Source organism: Cnephaeus nilssonii, assembly GCF_951640355.1.
Source record: "Cnephaeus nilssonii genome assembly, chromosome: 7".
NCBI classification, from domain to species: Eukaryota; Metazoa; Chordata; class Mammalia; order Chiroptera; family Vespertilionidae; genus Cnephaeus; species Cnephaeus nilssonii.
This window is the reverse complement of record NC_137078.1, coordinates 62,343,458-62,364,882: the sequence shown is the minus strand read 5'-3', so window position 1 is coordinate 62,364,882 and position 21,425 is coordinate 62,343,458. Positions and strand designations below refer to the sequence as shown.

General features: G+C 41.7%; 1 protein-coding gene across 12 annotated transcripts in view; it reads left to right on the top strand.

The window, feature by feature from the left end:
* FGGY (FGGY carbohydrate kinase domain containing) overlaps positions 1-21,425 on the top strand; it is a 396,863-nt gene that overhangs the window by 290,540 nt on the left and 84,898 nt on the right. For all 12 annotated transcript variants that reach the window (XM_079776812.1, XM_079776815.1, XM_079776808.1 and 9 more), the window contains 2 exons: positions 439-586; positions 14,342-14,416. In XM_079776812.1, the coding sequence (XP_079632938.1) occupies positions 439-586; positions 14,342-14,416 (223 nt within the window). The remainder of the gene's footprint in view (positions 1-438; positions 587-14,341; positions 14,417-21,425) is intronic.

Genomic DNA, 21,425 nt, shown 5'->3' with positions numbered 1-21,425 from the left:
TACAGTATTGCACAGCTTACAGAATACTGCATGTTCACCTACATAATCTCTTTTGATCTTGACAATAACCCTATGAGGTAAGTTGGACAGGGAACATGTATCTGGTTTTACAGATGCAAAGAAAGTGGTTCCGAAAGTTTGAATAACTCTCTCGTGGTTATACTCCTCCTAGGGGCAAAGCCATTCCGGATCTGGTCTTCTGATCCCAAACCTTTGCACTTTTCCCTATAGCACACCACCTTTTCTTGGTGATAGTACAGTGATTTCTGAGTACGGTGTGCTAGTTTCTATGGGTTTTGGGAAGTTTCTTTGCTGAAGCTTTTAGGGCTCTGCTTACTTTCTGGATCTGGTGTGGAAGTACAAATGGTTTCTTTCTGCAGAATAATTTGCTCCCCAACCCTACCCCCCTTTTAAAAACAAAATCCACTTCTCTTCCAGATGCCAGAGCATATATGCATATTTGAACAGTCACCTGGACCTGATTAAGAAGGCTCAGCCTGTGGGTTTCCTCACTGTTGATTTACATGTTTGGCCCGATTTCCATGGCAACCGGTCTCCTTTAGCAGATCTGACACTAAAGGGCATGGTAAGTGACAGCCAGTCCTTGCACAAAGGTGAAGGCAGGCCAAAGGGGCTGCAAAGATCAGGAGAAGCAAAGTGAGGAGAAAGGAAAAGAGGGAACATTAACAAAACAGACCAATGGCCCGCTGGCTTCTCGCAGATGCGTCCTCTGGGGAAGGCTCTTGCTGCTCCCAGGATGACCTGCTGAAAGTTCTCATTGTTTCCGAGGCAACCTTCAGCGCGTTGAAAGCAGTATTTCTTATATTTAGCTACCACTGCCTCTTTGTCCCCTGGAGTTGCCTAAAGTCGTGAGCCCCTGCCCATGTCGTTTTTGTATTTACATCAGTTTGAAGAGTTATGTTTTCCATCGCCATCCCCAGGCCACTAGGAAAGTAGTAAATATTACCCCCTATGGTCTTGCTTGTCACAGCCACACATCTGCCCAGGCTCTGGGGGTCAGGGCTCAGAGGCCATGCTAACATTATTAGGATTTCAAATGGAACTGTGGCAAAGGTAAAATAGAATTAGTAACTTGCGGGTGGATAAATTCAGCTATCAGGGTCCCTCCCAGTGCAGAGATTCTGGGCCCTCCTAGAGGGGCCAGGGTGAACTTGGTGGGAGAGCTCATAACCACCTAAGCCAAGGCGTAAGATCTTGATGGGCAAGTTAGATTAGGCAGCTGAGACTAGTACAGCTCTCGAGAGTCATGATTAAGGATGGACAAAGCCTGTGAGAGCTAGAGAAAGAGTTAAGCTTCAGTTACAAGAGGTGAGGAGAAGGCCACAAATAATAAAATAAGCCATGAATTTAGAATCCCAAGAGATGTCAAAAAGCTGAGAAGCAGAGTGCCAGGTAAAATGAGGCTGGAGTTCACAGTGGGCCACGTGGGCCCTGCTCAGTTGTGTTTTTTGAAGAATGCCATCCTCATTAGGATAAGAGCTTACTTACCAAAGGACATTTTGCATGGGGAAATATGCCCAATCATATAGAAAAAAAAAAACAAAAACAAAACTCTGATAGGTTCACCTTTCTAAAAAGGTTTTGTTTTATAAATATATTTCCTAGATCACCTGATACTTCTCAGCAATGCTTTCCTTTCATAACTGCCCTTGTATTAGGCTTACATTTGAAGAGCTGTCACTCCATGAGTTTACATCAGAACACAAAAAGGTAACTAGATACATTAGAAAGAAAGAGATTTGGAGCTAAAAAATCTCCCCCCAACCCCAAATCTCTTCCTCAATCCAATTTTGAATGACATCAAAATAATAACCCAAAAAACATCCAGTATCATGTTACCCTTCAGAACCAACAATGACTACGGTCTCTAGCACTCATTCAGTAAATATTTACTTGGTACCTACTTATGTGCCAAGCTCTGCTGTAGATACAGTAAGGTACAACAATTCCTACATTCATGGAGGATGTTTCAAGGGAGGGAAGGGGAGTGCTTGATAAAACATATGCTTAGCAACTAGGATTGTCAAGGTAATCCCCAGAGGGCAAGAACCAGGTATGATTTCTTCTTTTGGCTCCTGAAACATTTCCCTGGGCACATACTAAATGTGTAATATGTACTTACTGATAATTGATAGTCAACATAGACATAACAAAGAGTTCATTTATTTCTATAAAAATTATACATATGAGCAATTTGCTAATACTAAATGGGTTAGTTGCTACTCTTATTATTCATGTGATAAGTACTTAATATCAATGTTAATGTCCAAATAAATTGAGGCTCCCATTTTTTTTTATAATTGAGAGCACTTTTGTTCATCAATTAATTCTTTTAACAAACACAGGCCCTGTTAGAGGTGGTGGGGGATATAAGAGTAGTCATAATTCCAGCCCTTAGGAATGGGACTGTCTTTGGGGGCAGACAATATATAAGCAGGCAATGGGGATACTGGGTCAAGCTCCAGATGCCACTCAGGGTCCAGGGCTCCCTGGATGCATAGAGGATGATTGCCCAGCCTGGTCTCAGTAGTTTGGAAAGGCTTCAGATTGGAGGTGACATTGACACTGAGTTGACATGGGGAAGAGAGTTCGGGCTCAGGGAAATCATAGTAAATGCAGTGTTGCGGGAGGGGGTGGTGAGGAGAGAGAAAGGCATAGTGAATGTCTATGATTTGGGTTCCTTGTTTCTTACCACTGATAGGTCACATTTAGCATTAGATTTTGATAATAAAAAAGGAAGACATTTCCTCATAAAATCACTGGGCACTCCCTCTGCTCCTTCTGCTTCGGCAAGCATCACTGTCCCAGTTCTTTATGCTTCCATGACCTTCATTCAGTCATTCAGTGCTTATTGACCACCTACTGTGAACACAGAGGAAAAGAAACTGTACCTGTCCCAAGTGCACATGAAAGTGGGGGAGATAGTGTGTGTGTGTGTGAACATACTAGTAATCATCATGCTGTGTAATCCCTGTAATACAGATGTCTTGCAAGCTGAAGGAATTGCTCAGCAAATATCTGACTTTGAATTTTTTCTAAAATGTGGCTTTAGGTCAGCAAGCTCTCATGCAACCTTTCTCAACTTCATTTGAAAATAATGAAGCCTGGCTGGCGTGTCTCAGTGGTTGAGCATCAACCTATGAACTAGGAGGTCACTAGTTCGATTACTGGTCAGGGCACATGCCCAGGTTGCAGACTCAATCCCCAGTAGGGGGCATGCAGGAAGCAGCCCATCAATGATTCTCTCTCATCATTGATGTTTCTATCTCTCTCTCCCTCTCCCTTCCTATCTGAAATCAATAAAAATATTTTTAAAAACATTATATAAAAAGAAAATAATGAAGATGCAAAAAAAAAAAAAAAACACCACATAAACTCAAGCTGACTTTGACAATTAAGATGACCCTGGACTAGGAAAACTAAAATTGACATTCTCAGAGAGAAACTGGGAAGATGTTCCAGAATCTAAAAGATTAAATGTAACCTGTTTGATAAACATAATAGATGGCATATGAACAAATAAACCACCAGCCTCACAAGCATCTGGGCCCCTCCGCCTCCTGCTCCCTAGCTTAAAAATAAATGCAGGGCCCCTTTAAGACTAAACACAGGGCAGTCCTCTGCTGCTGTGGTTAGGGTTTCTTGTTTTGTTTTGTGTTTTGGAAGCAGCAGTGAGTTTAATTTCCCAGAACTCTTCCACAACCCAAATCTTATCTTCCCCTTCAGTTCAGTCCATTAGAAAACTGCCAACCCAAGAAGCCGGTGGGGCAGGAAGTGTGATTTGGGGTAAATGGTGACGGCCTGCATGCTGAGGAGCCTGAGTAGACACTTAACCCGGCATGGGCAGGGAAACCCTGTGGATTTGGAGGAGGGGTGTAGTTTTGTTTGTCCACTGTCTGTCCTGGGGTTAGAAAGTCAGGCAGGAGTGACCCACCTCTGGCCAACAAATCCACATCAAGTAAAACTGCTGCCTCTGGGGCTTGGCCCCTGGCTGTAGATCTGAAGAGCCCCAGCCAAGTTTCAGGGAGAGGGGTGGGAGTAAGTCATGTGGACTGAATGCTGGGAAACACTGAATATGGATAACTCTGGTTAGAATGAATGAAAACAGTGATAAAGTGAATCCATTAGGAAAAACACGTTGCGTACAAAAAAAGGAAGTACCATTTTGAACACTTAAAGAAATGCCTCTTAAAAATTATTTACTACCCAAACTAAAAGAAAACATTAAAAACTCCTTGGCATATTCAATAGGGTTTTTTAAAAGGTATATAGCTCAGTGAAATAGGTCAGAAACTTACTAGGATGAAAAGTCAATGGAATCGGGAAAAAACAAAAAAGGGAAATGATAAAGACAACCAAAAATACAATAGCAGAATTAAAACCTGCATTGAAGGCAACAAAAATCATAGCTTTTACTGAAGAAAATAAGGTGAGGGCTGTCCTAAGATGTAGCATATATTTTAAATGTGTTAGAAAAACTATTTGAAGGTAGGGGCTCTGGCTTCTTTACTTTTTAAATTGCAACAGTGCCTAGGTCCGAGACAGGTACTGAATAATTGCCTGTGGTTAAGCAATCATTTTAATCTTTATTTGCCAAATGAGGAATGAAAAGTGACTTGCCCTGCCCGAGGTCCCAATGCCAGGAAATTGCCGAGCTTCAATAAGCATGAATCCTGACTTTTAAGATGTACACACCGTGAGGCGGCCTGAAACTCTGGACTCTTAAAAGGAGTCATAACAGCTACATCATGCATGGCTTACTTCTGAGCCACACTCCTCAGCCGGGTCCTTGCTCCCCTGTTCTGACCACCAGCCTTCTTGCTCTTTCTCCCATTTTTATCCTTGCCTTGGTCCTTGGATTAAAGCTCTGACCCTGTCTCTTCTCAGTAATGGTTCTAGTTTCCTTCCCAACCTCACTGACTCAGATTTCAAAAGTAATCGCCACTCCTGGTTCAACCTGGCTCTCGACCCTTCCACTTTAGGTGCCTACCCTCATCAGCAGGAGCAGGGCACAACCCAGGCCTCCTTCCACCATGCTTAATAGAATCATTTTCTTTTGTCCTTTTAATAGTTGGCTGCCTGCCATGTGGCTAGCTATTTTATATCTCCTTTGGTGATGCTGTATCAACCCACAGAACTAGGCTAAAAAGAGATGGCGATGAGGGGGTGGGCAACTTAACAGTATGTCGGAACCAAGTAGCCACCTATGTAAATAGTTCCCCTTTCTACTTAATGAATGAGGCATGGAGAGGTAAGGGCTGCACATGCGATATTTAAACAAAGCAGAAGCTTGGCTAATGGCAATCGATCACTGTCAAAACCTTTAACACTGGTAATACTAGGTTCTTTAAAACCAAACCAAAACAAAAATGCTTACTTTTAAAGCAGTGATTTTCAACTGGTGTGCCGCAAGAAATTTTAAAACATGCAATATCTGACTATTTAGTGTGGGCACTGACCTCTTTTCCCTTAGATTGTCAAATAAAAAAAATATGACAACAGCCAACACAACAATAGCCATCTGGTGTGAGTGACAAAAATTATATTGACTTTTTTTGTCAGATCAGCAAAAAAAAAAAATACGTATTTGGTGCGCTGCAGAATTTTAAAAATTCGTTTATGTGTGCCATGAGATGAAAAAGGTTGAAAATCACTGTTTTAAAATAAAGAAACATGACATGGCCACACATACGGATAAATGAAGCTAGATTCTCACTATCAGGAATGCGTGCATGGTGTGTGTGCCTGTCTGTGTGTGTGTGTGTGTGTGTGTGTGTGTGTGTGTGTGTGTGTGATTGTTCCTATTTTGAATGGTTTGTTGGGTGGTTTTACCCCTGTGAAACAGTAGAGAGAGCCTGGGTTTGAAGGCAGCCCTGCGTTTGCATCCTGGTTTGAGAGTGTATTGGCTGCGAGGTCTCTGAGCTTAGCTCTGTTAGGTTAGTGTGCTCAGCATAAGCAGGAGAGGCACAGACTCCCTTGCAGCATCACTGTCAGAATCAACGTGGCTCCTTCTTAGTGTCTCTTCCTTGCATGTTTACAAGCTGTTAGCTGGATTGATTTCTGAGCACCCCGTCATGAACTGCCCACCTTAGTCCCAGCACCAACTGGACTCACCAGCCATGGAGGTCATCACCACAAACAACCTGCGAGAGCAGCTGAACGATCGTCTGGTCCATCCCAGTAGCCAAACTTCCTAGGGGATAGAGATTAGTCTTCTCTATTTAAGTCTTGGTCCTCCACAACAGGAATCTCAAATTTGGCGAACCTTACAAAACCGCTAGTGCTGTAGGCATTTTGAAAGAGTCCTTTTTTCCTTGTGTATGTGTTCATTTTTAAAAATACACTGAGTGGCCAGATTATTATGATCTCTGAACACATAATAATCTCGCCACTCAGTGTATTTATGTATAAGGGAAAGCTTGCAAATCTTGATATGTCAAGGGACCAGGAGATAGTGGCCCCCAACCTCTGGCTAGTAAGTCCTCTGCTTCTTTCTAACCACCCACAATGCAGTTCTTATACATGGAAAAACCTTATTTTAAAATCCCAACTCTGTGGTCAGTCTACACTGCGTGGCCAGATTATTATGCATTCAGAGATCATAATAATCTGGCCACTCAGTGTATATGTTTATTGATTTCAGAGAGGAAGTGAGAGACAGAGATAGAAACATCAATAATGAGAGAGAATCATTGATCGACTACCTCCCGCACATCCCCTACTGGGCATCCAACCTGCAACCCGGGCATGTGCCCTTGACCAGAATTGAACCCAGGACCCTTCAGTCCACAAGCCGACACGCTTACCTACTGAGCCAAACCAGCGAGGGTAACCATTTTTTATTCTCAAATTAAAATGGCCTCTTCATTTTGATTTTTAAAAATTATTTTCCTGAAATACCCACTCACAGAATTAAGTGATCTCAGAGACATATCAGACCATGAGAACACGCCATGCTCACCATTGGTGGAAACGCATTTTCTCTGCTTTGCTTTGTAAGTACAGCCTAACCCGGAACGGAAAGTTACTTTCTGGTTCTTTGAAGAGCTGTGATCTCTAATGTAGGCCATATGCTGCTCAGACTGCTGGAAAGGTGAGTGCTGCTCCACAGGTTCTTCAAAGCAAGCACAGAGCACGTGTGCGTGTGGAAAACTGGGAGGGAGTTGGGAAAGAAGCGTTATGAGATCTGAGCCAGTTCCCTGAGGGCTGAATCCCAGCTAGAGGTGGGCATCACTAAACAGAGTCAGATGTGGATGGAGTCAGCAACTCAGATGAGTGTTTGCAAGAGCTCAGTGGAAGCCAGAGGTTGTATCCTTGTGACTTCCTCTGATGGGATGATAGACGATGGAGAAGCTTTTCAGTGAAATATAGATAAGCTTTGGCAACATGAGGGCTCAATTTGTTGATGTTTTTGTTGTGATTTAATATTGTTTTATTTAGCCATTTTTTACATATTATTTTTGCCTATGAAAAATTGAATCTGATAACAAAGCTTAATATCCTCAATATCATTTAACTGTTTTTCTTATCATGTGTGTGGGGGGGGGGTTTTATTTATTTATTTATTTATTTATTTATTTATTTAAAAATATGTTTTTATTGACTTGAGAGAGGGGGGGGAGGGAAAGGGGATAAGAGGTAGAAACATTGATAGGAGAGAATCAATATTGATTGGCTATCTCCTGCACTCCCCCTACTGGGGATCAAGCCTGCAACCCGGGCATGTGCCCTGAAGGGGAATCGAACCGGTGACCTTTTGGTACATGGGATTGTCATTCAACCACTGAGCCATACTGTCCAGGCATTTTTTGTTTTTATTGAAGCAACTAAGTTCACAGCTGGTATTGTGATTTATAATAGGTAGCATACTTCAGGGTCCACAATGTGCCAAGCATCATGGTAGATACTTTACATGCATCATCCACAACTTTCATAACAATTCTGCAAGACCCCCCATTTAAAAAAGATGGGTCTTTTTATCTTTTCTGTATACACTAAACAAATAAAACTGGAAGAGGGCAGTGGATTATGGACAGAGCTCTTCCCAAGGGAGTACAGAATGAGGAGTGAATCAAGTAGGAATCTGCCAGGAAGGCCCAACATAGAAATAATAGAAAAGAGCTAAGGCCAGAGGACCAAGGTTGGGATCCAAGTTGGTGTGTAATCTTAGGACATGATTGGATGATAGTAAGGAGGGGCCAGGACAGTTGACCAGAAGAGCTTTGGAATTCTGACATATCAGCATAACTTAGATTTAGAGCTTCAGAAGCAGAGCAGGCAAAGGTGTGAAGTGCTTGGTACATCTGGCAAACAGTCCATGAACTTGTGCTGTGGGATATTGAGTTCACCAGTAGAAGAAGGTAGTGAGGGACAATGTCAGCCCATCATCTAGTCATTGTGTGTGTGTGTGTGTGTGTGTGTGTGTGTGTGTGTGTGTGTGTGTGTTACTTTTCTGTTGCTGCTGTCATAAATTACCACAGACTTATAGGCTTAAATGTATTTTCTCCCAGTTCTGTAGGTTAGAAGCCCAGGCTGGCTCAACTGGTTTCTCTGTTCCAGTTTTCACAAGACTATCATGGAGGGCTCTTATCAGCAGGGCTGGGACTAATCTGCTACCAAACTCATTCAAGTTGACCAAATTAGGCTCTGTGCTGTTGCAGGACTGAGGTCCCTGTGTCCTGGCTGACTGTCTGTCAGGCAGGGGTTCTTACCTTCCAGAGACCACCTGCGTTTCTTGGCTCCTTGCCCTCTTCCTCCACCTTCAAAGCCAGCAATGGCAAACCAAGTCCTTTTCATGTTTTGAATCACTGATTTCCATTTCTGCCTCATTTATCTTGTCTTCTTCTTCGCCCATATCTCTTGACTGACTCCTCTGCCTTCCTCTTCTGCTTCTAAGAGCTCATATGATTACATTGAGCCCAACTGGGTACTCCAGCATAATCTCCATATTTTAGGATCAACAGGCTAATAACTGGTTCCATCTGCAAAGTCCCTTTACATCAGTGCCTAGGTTAGTGTTTGTCTGAGTGACCAGGCTATCGCAAATCTTGGGGGAACATCTTTAGAATTCTGCCTATCACATTGTGTCAACACATTTATTTCCCAAATCTGGGTGAGTTTCAGGCAATGCCAAGGGTCAACCTCAACTCCTGAGACTTACTGAAACGCATACATGTTATTGGGGAGACCTGTCCCCATTCTCTTCCAGGCTGCTGATAACCTTAGCCCTGTTCTCAATCTCTGTCCTCCCTCCAGAAATTTCCTATAAATCCTTCTCTGATCCTCCTCATTTCCATGCTATTTGTCCATCAGCTCTGCCTTCATTAATGACTAAACAAACAGAACATTTGTTCTGTTCCTTGGTGTTCTGGAAAGCTTTCAACCAATTACCCAGAGCCATGGATACCTCATCAAGTTCTGATGACCAATCCCAGCACTGCGAATCCTGTTTCTTGTTTTCTATAATGTTTAGAGATCCCTTGAGAATCTATTTCTAATGCCTCCACTTTATTTTATAATCACTTCAATTCTTTAACAACTAAGAAGGAAAAATTTAGCTAGCTAAATTACTAATACAATTTTTAATCTCAACTATGTTAGAGCCTGTGAAGCTATAATTCACAATGCCAAGTTTAGGACAACTGTTCCCATGCGTTACTGTATATCAAGTCCTTGCTAAAAATGCAAATTGCTGGGCTCATACCAAAGGTTCAGTCAATCTGAAGTTGGATCTCAGGAAATCTACATCCAACTAGGATCCCAGGAAAGAGTTCAGCATTGTGCCCAAGTGTAGGGGGAAATCCACTGTCTTTCTTATTCATATAGTGAATGGAAGTGTGTAGGTTCATAAGGACTAAGGCTTCTGCAGGGAGTTTTTGCAAGTGAGTCCCCCACTGTCTAATCTCTGGGCACTCATCAGAGACACGCTGCTTCTCCATACTCCTGCATGTCCGTACCTATAGCATTATAACCCTGATGTTGATGGTCAGCATACACTTTGCCCTGCCTTTCCCACCCTAGTCTTCAGCAGCCCTCATTAATACCCCGCTGGTGCCCATAGCATGTTGAGGGAGATGCTTTATTGCTTTATTTAAGTTAATAAATGGGATCGAGCCCTTTGTGCATTCAAGAGAAAGGGAAAGGAAATGAACATTTTTCAGTGTCGCCTATGCACACATAGTTGGCACTACAAGTGTCTAGCACTTTTAGACTCAGTACAACTTGCTGAAAAAGGAAGGAACTTCGCAAATAATATGTAATCTTCACATATATTATTGAGATATTATTCTTATTTTACAAGTAAAAAAAGTGAGGCTCAGAGAGGTTGCAAAACACACTGTTATGCAGCCAGTTAGGGGATATGTCAGGATTTAAACCCAGGTGTCTTGCTGCAAAGTTTACCATCTTTCCACTCCCCTACACTTCTCTTCTAAGCTTAGAAATCCCCAGATGTACATAAGCATTCTATAACCATTATCTAAGATGTTGAAGTCATCACACGCAGTTTGCATCTCTTTGGCCACCATATACAGCTTTCACACATCTCTAAATAGTAATTATACATGTTTTCTCCTACAGTTCTCATTACACAATAGCCCAAATAAATAAGATGTGCTTACCACTGCAGCTGTCTCCTGGGGATTCCCCATACATTTTGCTGTTTCGCCCAGACATTCAAAATAGGCACATGCACATCTGTAAACACATTTCTTCCACTTATGCATTCTTCCCACTTCCTCTTATTGCTGGAGCCATTCAACCTTCAGCCAGGGGTGTCAGCTCATCTGTCCTATCCCAGCTGTCTCACTGCTTACAAAGCTGCACCTCCCACAACATATCCCTGTCATTCCCAGGGCACTGCTGCCACCCTCCTACCAACAGCTCCCTCAGGGCCCTCTATGGCCTCCCAAGCGGTCCACATGGCAGGTCCACATTCCTTAGAAAGTTCCATCGTGCGCTGTCATTTGACTTTTTCCAAGGCAGGGCTGAGGTCCATGGTATTTGAGAGAATCAATGGGCATAATCAGATGCCTTCCAAGGTCTCCACCTGCATGCATATCAGGTGAGATGTCACGGAAGCAGGGATCCCCTCCCCAGTGCCCCACACCTTAGTAACGTTGCACTGTCAAGAGAAATGCTTTCCAATGAGTCACATCTCAACTCCAGGGCCCCGATGCTAGTGGTGAGGGAATGTGGGAAACAGCTATGGGAGAAGTGTGCTGGCTGACTCCCTTTTGTACTGAGTATCTTCTTCCCAGTAGTAACTTTTTCTCCCTTGAAGGATAGGTATGTTTTATTTATCGAAAAAAGAAGTGCTGTGTTCCCCCATTATGAGTTCCCTTTTGTCACAGCTCCTATTGAGCTCAACAGTTAAATGTAGTGCTGATTTCCATTGATTATCTCATTCTCAGTTTCCAAAGAAAAGAAACTATTTTCTCTTTTCTGCCCTATGAGCTTCTGAGCTCTTGGAGAGACTCGAAATTTAGAGAAGGGTCCATGACAATTTTTTTTTTTTGCTCCAATACCAGTACTTTTTAGAAGTCTTTATGAATATATATTTTAAAAAAGCTAAATCTGGCAATATCATACTCCTCTCTGTGGGGTCTTACTAATTGGGAAAGATATCAGAACTATTTACATTATCATGTTATTATAAAGGGCACTGGGATTCCTAATAAATGAATAAAATAGTGCATCTTATATACGAAGTCAAATTCCTTCTCCCTTCCTCCCCCCCCCCCCCCCCCCCGCCACTACCATTATAATTTATCCAAGTCTGGGTCAGGATTGTCCTATAGGAGAATATGGGTCTCCCTAGCAGATACGTACCCAGTCACGCTGACGAGTTATGACTTGATTCACATCACATTGATGCCTGGGGAGAGGAAACCAGTCATCCTGGACTGGCTCTGGAAGAGAAGCTTTCCCAGTAGATCAACAACAGAGACACTAGTGAGGCCTGGCCAGTACAGAAGAAAGAGAAAGAGATACCATTCAGGACTAGTGATCTTTACCCAGGACCATGGCTTGTCATGGCACTGGTTACTTATACAAGCTATTCAGTTGCAGCGGGGGAGGGGAGAGGGGTTGCAGGGGATGACAGGCTGACATCCTGTTCACTCTGTCCTTTTTAGAAATCACTCTCCCAGATGGCATGCCTTATGTATTTAATCCACCTGAAGGGGGCACCATTTTTCTAATTCACACAAAGGTTCCTCATGTGCTACAGGGACCCTACTTTTACTCCAATCTTATGTAAACCACTCCTCCCATGAGGAATGGTAAGTATGAAGGTTGGGGTGTTGAGGGCATGGAGTGAGCAACTATAAGTGATCTTCCAGTGTTCTGTCTTGGGACATGGAGCAAATGTCTTGTCCCTTCTGAATATATGAGGGGTTTAGGTAGTAAGTATTATCCTCTCCTAATTGTATAATGACAGAGAAGGATAGGATATTAGGAAAGAGTAGTATATGAAAGGAAGAGAGAGCATTGGATTGTCACTAATTCACACACTCAACAAGTATTAACTTAGCATCTACTATGTGTCAGGCACAGTGCTAGGCATTGGAGGTACTGTGGTGAAAAACACAAGCAGTCTTTCAGAATACTTAGGTTTTGGTTTCTATTTTTATATTCTCTGTGTGCTTTTAGGCAAATTATTTCCTCAGGAAGATTATGAAATGAACTTCTATATTATCAGCATTGTTTATGTTCTCTCCTAGTTCAAACGTGCTTATGTCTGTTTAGGTCTCTGGGGAGTTTCATGAGAGATGACCCTTCACAGAGTTCCTGGCTTGAGAGTTCCTCTCCCCAGAGTTCCTCTCTGGTCTCTCCTTCAAACCTTAATGCTCCTCTGGTTTAAAATCAAAGCCATTTTTTTCATCTAGCTGCCCAGTTACTTGCCAAGAATAACTATCAGCAGGAATCCCCATATTGACAGACTGAGTTGAGTACTCAGAATAGCTGGAGCATAGGATGCTAAGTGAGGAAGGACAAGTTCAGGTGCCATAGTAGTGAGCAGGGGCAAGTCCGGAAAGAAGCACATAAGACAGTAAAGTCATTTCTGCTTCAAAACTAGGATAAGAGGTAGAATGTTTAACAAGGAGTATCATGATCAAATTTGCATTTGAGAATAATTATTAGCTCTGTAGTATAGAGATCTGCCCAGGGGCTAATTCAACAAGCAGGAGGGACATAATGGTGGCCTGGTTTAACTAAGTGAGAGACAGGATGAAGAAAGGGGAGGAATGCAAAAAATAAGGGGGAGGGGAATCAAATATGCAAGACTTGGACACTGGTTAAATATGGGAAGGCAGAGGAAAGTCAGGGAAGAGTGCTCCCTATTTTCTGGTTTCTGATTTGGGTAACAGATTGGTGTCTGCCCTGCCATCAGGCCAATACTGGCCCCTTAATCATGGTCGGGGGTGGAATCTGGAGAGATGAAGGGAAGGTGGTCCACTCCACTCTTGTGTTATAATGCAAGATGCATGTCACCACCTTGTTGAACTCTAGACCATGCCCCTGTAGGCTTTGAGTAAATGCATGTTGGGTGAATTAATTTTTGTAATGTGAAGATATAAAGTGAACTCTAGTATCAATGCCCACAAACTTCACACTAGGTTTGATGGAACCAACAGTCTTAACCCTCTGAAAAGGTCCCAAGAAGACACATCAATGAAGGGGAAATATGAAAGTGGGATGGTGAACAAGTCTCAAAGGCATTCAAACCCAGCATCCTGTTCAGTTCTGGAATCTCTCAGAGATTGACACGTCCCATATAAGCATGTGGTTCCGATTGACTTTAATGGGATTCCCCTGAAAACCACTGATTCTAAATTACCCCCTAGTAGGTATAACATTTATAGGAGACATATTATTTTACCCTGAATATCCCTTGGATGCTGTTACACTGAATCCTGACAGTAGCAGAACTTGGAATAAGATCAACTTTTATGAGAATGCCACTACTACTTGTTATTGCATTCTGTAAGCCAAAGATGTGTGTAATAAGATTTTTTTTTTAAAGAAGAGGAAAGAAATTTTATTCCATGCTCAGAAATACCAACACAATCTTCCTATAGTATTTGTTTTGTTTTTGTTTAATTCAAGGCAAGGCATTTCTGAGGAAGAAGGGATAGTTTTTCCCGGTCTGGAGATTAAACAATTTAGTAGTCATTTCACATTCAGCTCACAAAAAGGGGATTTGCATATGAACTTGTTTCAGCAAGAAAACACATCTGAATGTGTTTCGTGGGAATTAACTCTATCCATGGCAGCTCCTTTTGGCCATCATCTTCTTTTTTTGTTTTCATCTCTGCAGGTCACCGGATTGAAATTATCTCAGGACCTTGATGATCTTGCCATTCTCTACCTGGCCACAGTTCAAGCCATTGCTGTAAGACACTTTAATGCAATTTTTATTTTTTTATTTCTTTTAATGTTATTAAGAAAATATAAGGAAGGGAAAATAATTTATAGTATTTATTGAAAAAAATTCTGCATATAAGTGAACCAGTGCAGTTCAAACCCATATTGTTCAAGGGTCAATTGTATTTCTCTATAAATATAAAAACATACATTTTTAATCATTTATTTTTCAATTATAGTTGACATACGATATATTATTTTCAGGCATACACCGCAGTGATTAGACATTAAATAACTTACTAGGTGATCATTCTGACAAATGTTGTACCCATGTGATACCATACATAGCTATTACAATACTAGTAACCCTGCGCACGAATCCGTGCACCAGTAGCTCTATGTGGGGCTTGGCAAGTGTTCCACCCCGGCCCAGAGGCCCTCTGCAGCCGGGGTGGAACACTTGCCTCGTCCCCACGGCAACGAAGCAAGCATTCCGCCAGGCTGCTCACACTGCCTGTTCTCAGCGGCTGCCCACCCCCCACCCCCCCGGGACTGGGGAACTCCAACGAGGCTGAGAGGACTGGGCGCTGCCATCTTATGGCTATGGGTGCCACCATCTTTGTGATGGGGTGATGGTTAATTTGCATATTACCCTTTTATTAGATAGGATTGTTGACTATATTCCCTATGCTATACTTTACATCCCTGTGACTATTCTGTAACTACCAATTTGTACTTCTTAATACTTTCACCTTTTTCACCGATCCTTTCCCAACCCCCCTTCCATCTGGCAACTGTCAAAATGTTCTCTGTATTTATGAGTCTGTTTCTGTTTTGCTTGTTTGTTTATTTTGTTTTTTAGATTCAATTGTTGATAGATACGTATTTATTGCCATTTTATTGTTCACATTTTTTATCTTTTTCTTCTTCTTAAAGAAGACCCTGTAACATTTCATATAATACTGGATTAGTGGTGAACCCCTTTAGTTTTTTCTTGTCTGGGAAGCTCTTTCTATGTCCTTCAATTCTAAATGATAGCCTTTCTGGTTAGAGGAATCTTGGTTGCAGGTCCTTGCTTTCATTACTTTGAATATTTCTTGTCAATCCCTTCTGCCCTGCAAAGTGTCTGATGAGAAATCATCTGACAGACTTATGAGAGCTGTCATAACTAACTGCTTTTCTCTTGCTGCTTTTAAGATTTTCCCTTTGTCCTTAACATTTTAATTATGATGTGTCTTGGTGTGGGCCTCTTTGTGTTTACCTTGTTTTGGACTCTGTGCTCCCTGGACTTGTAAGTCTATTTTCTTCACCAGGTTAATTTCTGTTATTATTTTTTCAAATAGGTTTTCAATTTCTTGCTCTCTTCTACTTTCAGCACCCCTATGATGCAAATGTTGTTACACTTGAAGTTGGTACACTTAAAGGTTCCTTATATCATCCTCATTTTTTTAAATTATTTTTCCCTTTTGGTATTCTCAATTGGGTGTTTTTTGCTTCTTTGTATTCCAAATCCTTTGATTCTTGGCTTCATCTATTCTACTATTGATTCTCTATAAATTATTCCTTTTTTCAGTTAGTGTTTCCTTAATTTCTGACTGGTTCTGTTTTATGGTTTCCATGCCCTTTTTGATGCTGTTGAAGTTCTCTCTAAGTTCATCTACTTGTCCTCTAAGTTCATTGAGCATCAATATTTTGAACTCTGTATCTAGTCTTCATTTTGTTTAGTCCTTTTTCTGAAGTTTTGTTCTGTTCTTTCATTTGGGACATGTTTCTTTGTCTCTTCATTTTGGAAGTTCACTGTGTTTGTTTCTGTGTATTAGGTAGAGCTGCTTTGTCTCTTGGCTTGGTAGAGTGGCCTTGTATAGTAGGTTCAGTGGCTCAACCTCCCCATTCACATTCCCCCTCCTGTGTGGACTGTGTACACCAAGCATGTCAAACTCAAAGGCTAACATGGGCCAAATAAACAAGGTTTAAGTTTATGTGGGTCACAAAAAAAACAAAAGCTTTGATTTTCATAGACACATAGGTTTATTTTGATAGAGACATGCTGAATACAAAGGGCTGAAATAAATGAGTAACCATTAACATAAAATAATAGAACATTTTAATAAAAATTAATATTTTTCTTGAACATTAACTTACCAGACACTGAATAACTGCACAAATTAATAAGTATAACACAAATAAACCTATTTTTCTTGTTCTCCGAAAGCAAAATATTTCCTGTTGCACATACCACACTAGTCAGTCCAAGACTAATAATGTAGCAATTGGCTGCTAAAATATTCGCTGCTAGTATTAGTGGAGAAAAATGGTGCGCCTGCATGTAAGGCGCGTAAGGGAAATGAATGCAACACAATTATAATAATCAGACATTAGCAAACGTTGTAGTTCATTAGTAATGATTATGTATAACAGGATATTGTAAAAATTAAGTTACGAAATTTTTATTAAAATGTTTCTTACATATCGTTATATTGGCTGGGCCGCAAAAATATTTGTTGTGGGCCACATGCAGCCCACGAGACATGCTTGGTGTACACCCTCCTGATGTAGTTGAGCCTTAATTGCTGTTGGCACATCAGTCAGAGAGATTTACCCCCAAGTCTATAGCTGCAAGGACTGGCTGTGACCACCATAGAGGATCAGTTGTGCAAGGGCACATCCCATGGATCAGAACTTACTTCAGTGGGGCTCTGGTGCTCACTGTGTCTTCCTCTTGAGTGTATCACTTGTGGAGGTGGTTGGGTGTTACTCCAATGTGGTCTGAAGCGGTCCACCGGGTACGCTGGCTCTGGGGTCTCCCAGGAGGTGCAGGCCAAGGTCAGCTACTGCCCATATTCTGCCCAGGGCCACCCAACACAAGCTTCAAAGCCATCTATAGATAGCTGCTATTTGCGCTGGGCTTGGATGTGCCCCAAAGAGGGCCAAGCTGTAAACCAAGGCCTGCTGCCACTAGTGCAGGGCCTGGATCACTCAGCGAGAGGTATGGGACTCACCGAGGCCAGATGCTGCCTATTTGTAAGACTTTAGGAAAATATGAAGCATGAGCCAAGATAGGCTGTTTATATGGAAAAACCACTGGAAACTGCTTGGGTGGGCCTGAAAGTTGGGTCGGATGGATTCTCATGGAATCACCAGGGCAGAGCCAAAGATATTAGCCAGATTGATGAAGACTCAGATATGGCATCCTCCTGCCAGCTCTGTGGTGGGAGGGCTCAGAAAAGGCACAATGACCTCTACCAGCACTTCTGTCTGGGAGAATGCTGCCTACTCCCCCGGATGCTCGGATGCTGTACACTGCAGTTCCTCCCATATGTCCCTGGTGCCATTTAAGCTGTTGCCTCAGCGCTGGAGCTCAGAGGGAGTGAGCCAGAGTTCCAGCCCTTTAAGAGGAACTGCCTGGGACTCCAGCAGCCTTCTGTCTCACTCAGCCTCAATCCCCACTGTTTTTTACAGCCTGAAGTTATGGGGACTTCTCTTCCTGCCACTGGAACCCTGGGCTGTGGGGCTGGGACCTCTACAGCTGAGATATCCCTCCCAATTTTTATCCACCACAAATGGGTATGGGTATGGATATGAATCTGTTCCTCCTCTCCACCCCTCCTACCAGTCTGGATGTGGCTCCTTCTTTATATTCTTAATTGTAGGACTTTCATTCAGCTAGATTTCATGCGGTTCTGAATGATGGTTGCCATGTAGTTTAGTTGTAATTTTGATGTGGTTATGAGAGTTTTAATGCTATTTTTTGAGAGACTTATGGTATCAGTAAACTTTAAACCATATGCATTGCAAGATACATCATATGCTTTTGTGACAGAGATTTTTAATTAAAGGGAGCTTGCCAGAAAGAGACGGGTGTCTGTTCAGAAGGAAATCTTGATGAAGGTCTTCACTTGCTTTATTAATAACTTCAAATAGCTGAAAGGTGTTAAAGTCTTGGACCATCATACTTTTCATTTATCTAATTTATCTTCTAAGTTCAATTGACTAGAAGCAAGCAAGTAGCTGCCATGTATGCTTGCATTAAGAAAAACAGGGATTAGGAATGTCCAAATTCATAAAACATGTGATATTATTCACTTTGCAAAAAAAATAATTATAGGGTTTCTTTAAATAGTAAGCTTTCTTAGAATACAAAAGTGTTTGGTTTTAGATAATTAGCTACTTACTGTAAATGAAAGTTTCAGATGTTAGGAATGGAGAAAGAAAATAATTTAAATTTAAAGTATTATGCGCTTTTAAACTAAAGGTCAATAAAAAATGAAAACAAAATTACAAAAGCTCAAACATGATTGTCTAAGGAATCTTATTCTCTAGAGTGGACTTTGGGTGGACTACAAAAGGCTTCTAACCCCTAAAATCATGCACAAAAGATTGTGTGTGTACATGTTAGAAAGTACAGGTTGAGGTAGTGGCTCATGGCTTTCACGGTCTCAGAGCTGGTATGAACCCCCAAATAACAGGTATTCCAGTGAACTTAGCCACTCTGGAGGAAAAAAAATGGGCACCAACAGAAAGGAAAAATCAGTTCATTAAGTTCAGATTCAAAATTCCTTTTCAGAAACATACCTATTTAAACCACGTGTTTGGTTTTTTTGGTTGTTAATGCTCTATGGATATACTTCTATGCTATTCAATTATTCTGTTTCTCCATACCTCTTTCATAAGCTCATTGCTTCAAATAATAGAACTATATGCATTTTCCCCACATGTCCGTATCACCTGCAAAGGTGCTTTCCTTATGTGCAGATGTGTCCAGGCACCATGCTCGTCTAATAGGAGAATAGAACTTCCCACCCACTAACAGGACATGTGGTCTTTCATGCAACTACGTAGGAGTATGGAATCAACCAGCTTGATTAAACAGTCCTTTTTCTTTATAGACAAGTTTGAATTTATTTTTCTGAAACCACTGTCTTATTGATTTAATAGCTTGGCCAGTTCAGTGAAATCAGTCAGCCTGCTTTATTCATGGGGATGTGGTCAAAAACAGACAATTCTCACATCCATCAAAATGGAAGCATGACTAGTAAGATGAAAATGGAGAACAGAAGTGCACATCATTAGTAAAAACAATGATTTAGTGATCTGTTTTATAGTAATGATGATAATGATAATAAATAATATAGTTTGGGGGTATGATGTGCCAGGCACTGTGCTAAATATTTTACAGACATTATCTGGCAACCTTATGAGATATGTATGATAATCCCTATTCCACAGATTAGAAACCTAAGCCTCAATGAGGTTAATCAGTCAATTTCAGATAACTAATAAGGGGCAGAGGTGAGATTTCTAAAATAAAGCTAAATGGGTGATGTATTGAGAAACTTTTATTTTCTGATTCCTCACTAACTGTATGGAAAGTCTTATAATAGAACGAATCGCTTGCTGAAACGAATAACCTTGGAAAATCAGAGCTGGGTGATGCTCTGGATTCTTGCTAAGAGGTGGACATGAAGAACGAGGCCACACAGGGTCATAACAACTATTACCTCTCATTGACACCCACTCTCAGTCCCAGGCACCGAACAGGGTGCCTTGCCCCTCTGTGGCTTAAGACTATAACCTGTAAGTCAGCGATATCGTCCTCATTTTACACACCGAGGGAAAACCACTTGCCAAGGTCCAAACAGCTAGTGTATGACAGGGTCGGAATTTGAACCTCTGTCCGTCTCACTGCCTCCCGTCAGCTCTTTGCACGTGACCATGCCGCATTTGCTTTTGATCTATTTGTAAAAGCTGCCTGGATAAAACAAGCTCCCAGGCATTCCCAAGAACAGTTTTGACTTGGCACATCTTAGAAAACATTGTTCATTTGTCCAGGATTGCCTCATCTGGGTCCCCTGCCTGCTAAATTCTGCAGCAGAAGTCTAAGAATGTATGAACGAGGATAAACTTAATGCAGATGGTGTGTGTGTGGCGGGGAGGTGGGGGTGGGGTGGCGGAGCCACTACATTTTTCCAAATACCACACACTGGGAAAATCAATCTTGTATGCAATGGGCCGTACATGTATTAAAAGCTATTATATTTATTTTGTCTATTGACTTAATGACCTTTATACTACCACGAAGGGGAGGCGATTTAAGACAGAGATTTCGCTATAGGACATTATTATGGAGTCAGTTGAACTGTGAGGAGTTCAGTCTGTTTTGCAAAAGTATCTGTGTGTGCTGATCTTTTAGGCAAAAATGTGCATTTTAATTAAGCAGTCTGATAACAGATATTTTCGAATAATGTTAAACTTGAAAATGAACATCGATCTCTGGCTTTGAATAAGGCCCTAGCACCTATTTTGATAGGTTAAAGTTAGGCTAGTTGCTCTCTATAGTCATATCTGTGATTGGTATTTTGTAGAAATAGAATGAAATTGAAGACATATTGTAAAGAAGTTAACTTGGGACCTTGCGAAACCCTCTTCCAAGTAAAATTCTATCGTGATCACACTTCATTGAAAGACCTGTCAAACACCCAGCTTATCCATAGCCTGTCCTTCCATAGTTTTCTTTTCAGAATAGACCCTTCAAAAGTACTATTTGCATTTGAAGTCTCGCGATTTGCATTTGGTTCTGTACATTCCCCGTGGAATGGCCTAATTTTAATTTAAATCTCTGTGAAAACAGTTTTTCCAGAAAGGTGAGCACAGAGTCATTGCAGCACAAAGCCCTCTGGAGAGCATCTAAGGCGGGTGGAGTGGTTCACAGAGTGGAGGCTGGGACAGGGAAAGGGAAGGCCCTGTAACTAACGCCAGTGAGTGGGAAATTTCGGCCAACAATGCCACACGAGGGAGAGACAGGCTGTCACAGCCCCTCTGGAGGGAGTGCCTCTTGTTCTGATCCTTTCTTTCCCTTTCCCAGGCACTGGGCTTTGTGTTACCCTCAACTCAGGCCCTCTGATCACATGAGCCCAAGTCCCTGGTTTAGAAATATCAATTTTGCATGTCATTTCCATGCACATTGGGAGGCAGCTCCTCCCCCCTATACAGCCTCTACTGCCTTAAGCAAATTTACAACTCCTAAATGAGAATAGCAA